This window comes from Oncorhynchus nerka, unplaced genomic scaffold (assembly GCF_034236695.1).
Source record: "Oncorhynchus nerka isolate Pitt River unplaced genomic scaffold, Oner_Uvic_2.0 unplaced_scaffold_1065, whole genome shotgun sequence".
In the NCBI taxonomy this organism is placed as follows: Eukaryota; Metazoa; Chordata; class Actinopteri; order Salmoniformes; family Salmonidae; genus Oncorhynchus; species Oncorhynchus nerka.
This window is the reverse complement of record NW_027040255.1, coordinates 158,677-160,361: the sequence shown is the minus strand read 5'-3', so window position 1 is coordinate 160,361 and position 1,685 is coordinate 158,677. Positions and strand designations below refer to the sequence as shown.

General features: G+C 44.9%; 1 protein-coding gene across 1 annotated transcript in view; it reads left to right on the top strand.

The window, feature by feature from the left end:
* Positions 1-1,685, top strand: part of LOC135570181 (UPF0193 protein EVG1-like) — a 7,421-nt gene continuing 5,736 nt past the window's right edge. The window contains exons 1-6 of the mRNA XM_065016282.1: positions 1-44; positions 217-310; positions 459-521; positions 680-859; positions 1,192-1,323; positions 1,570-1,670. Of these exons, the coding sequence (XP_064872354.1) occupies positions 42-44; positions 217-310; positions 459-521; positions 680-859; positions 1,192-1,323; positions 1,570-1,670 (573 nt within the window). The 5' untranslated portion in view covers positions 1-41. The remainder of the gene's footprint in view (positions 45-216; positions 311-458; positions 522-679; positions 860-1,191; positions 1,324-1,569; positions 1,671-1,685) is intronic.

Genomic DNA, 1,685 nt, shown 5'->3' with positions numbered 1-1,685 from the left:
CCATGGTGCAGCGTCAAGAAAGTTGAAAAAAATAGAAATCCATGGTAAGAAATACAACACTGTTTAGTTATGTCTTGATAAATATATTAAATGTTTGCAGTTTTGGGTATCTTAGCTTCCTAGCATGCAATGTTTTGCTATCTGCCATGGTCTTTGCTCAGCAGCAGCTAACGTTAGCCAGCTGGCTTTAGACAACTTCTCCGTCATTCGTTGCAGATGGAGACATCTTCTCGTGATCAAGCTGGTGGAGGTCTGTGGAACTGTCCTAGAAGGACCCAGTACAGCAAGGAGATTCAGGACATGCTGAAATGTGGGGTTTTGTTCTCTCTCTTTGTGTGTGTGTGTGTGTGTGTGTGTGTGTGTGTGTGTGTGTGTGTGTGTGTGTGTGTGTGTGTGTGTGTGTGTAAGCGTTAGATCCACACAAATACAATAAGCCTACCTGTGCTCTGGTTTCACAGTAATGATGCAAGAGTCGAGACTCACCAACTTCCAGCAAAGACAGCTCAATGACAAACTTAAGAGTGAGTGTCACATGTTTGTTATCCATCTTCTCTTGGAAAGTAATGTTAACTTACTGCTTGAACTTCCTCCACACCTATTGCTCTATTTTGGTCCTTTTTTAATGAATAATTTTGCCAAACAAAGGTAAGATGTTATGTTGTTTTGTCTGCATTTTCAGAGGGATCAGCTTTGCCATTGACCTGCAATCCCACATCATCGGCTCCACCCTCACTGCCCAAACCCAAAGTCTTAAAAAATAGCACAAACCGCACTCCAGCCAAGCCCCTGAGGCGCACCGCTGACAATTGTAGTTCTGGGGACAACTACACCAGAGATCGGTTCCGCCCCAGTGCCACGCGTACGTGTTCCGCTTCAGCTCTACTACCTTTCTACTATCCGAGATGCTTGGAATTCTAAAGATCGAGGCCCTGTTCTCCTGATATCAGAACTAGTTCACTGATAGTTGGTCAGGGACACCTGGGAACAAATGTACCACTGTTCTTGTATAAAATAAATAAAAGTAATTTAGGCCTGTGTGTATGAGCCCTCTTTTACAGTAGTTCTCTCACATTTCAGTTGAATGCATTCAGTTGTACAACTGACTAGGTATCCCCCTTTCCCTTTCCTTCTATGAGAGATCTGGATGAGAGATGTATGTGTGTTCATTCTCTCCCTCACTTCTCCTGTAAGGAGATTTAGAGAAGGAGAAGAGGAGGCTCCAGAACATTCTAGCTACGGGGCAGGAGGAACCCAGACCCAGTCGTCCCAGGAACATTTCCCTGGACCAGGGCCCAGAGGAGGAGAGGGACCGCTTCCAGGAGGGTGAGGTTTACCGCAGAGAGAGAGTTACTGCTTTCTGGCCACGGGAAACATGTCGTCCACATCTCTGGCTCTCCTATGTTTTCTACATAACTTTCCCCTCATTTCAATAGTTCCATATGACTCTACTAAACTAATATACCCCAACCTACTGTAACCCCGTCCCAACACAGTGTTTGATTAAGGAGTTTCTCCTTGGTTTGATGTACGGTCTTCGCAAGTTTTCTAAGGATTGTGTTTCTTTCCTAGTTTTGGATGAGATTGAGGAGAGGAAGGAGTTTCTGGAGGAGATGACAGCCCTGGGGAAAGGGAAGCAGTATCGCAACATCATCAACACAGAGATCTCACAGGTAAGTTGTCTGATA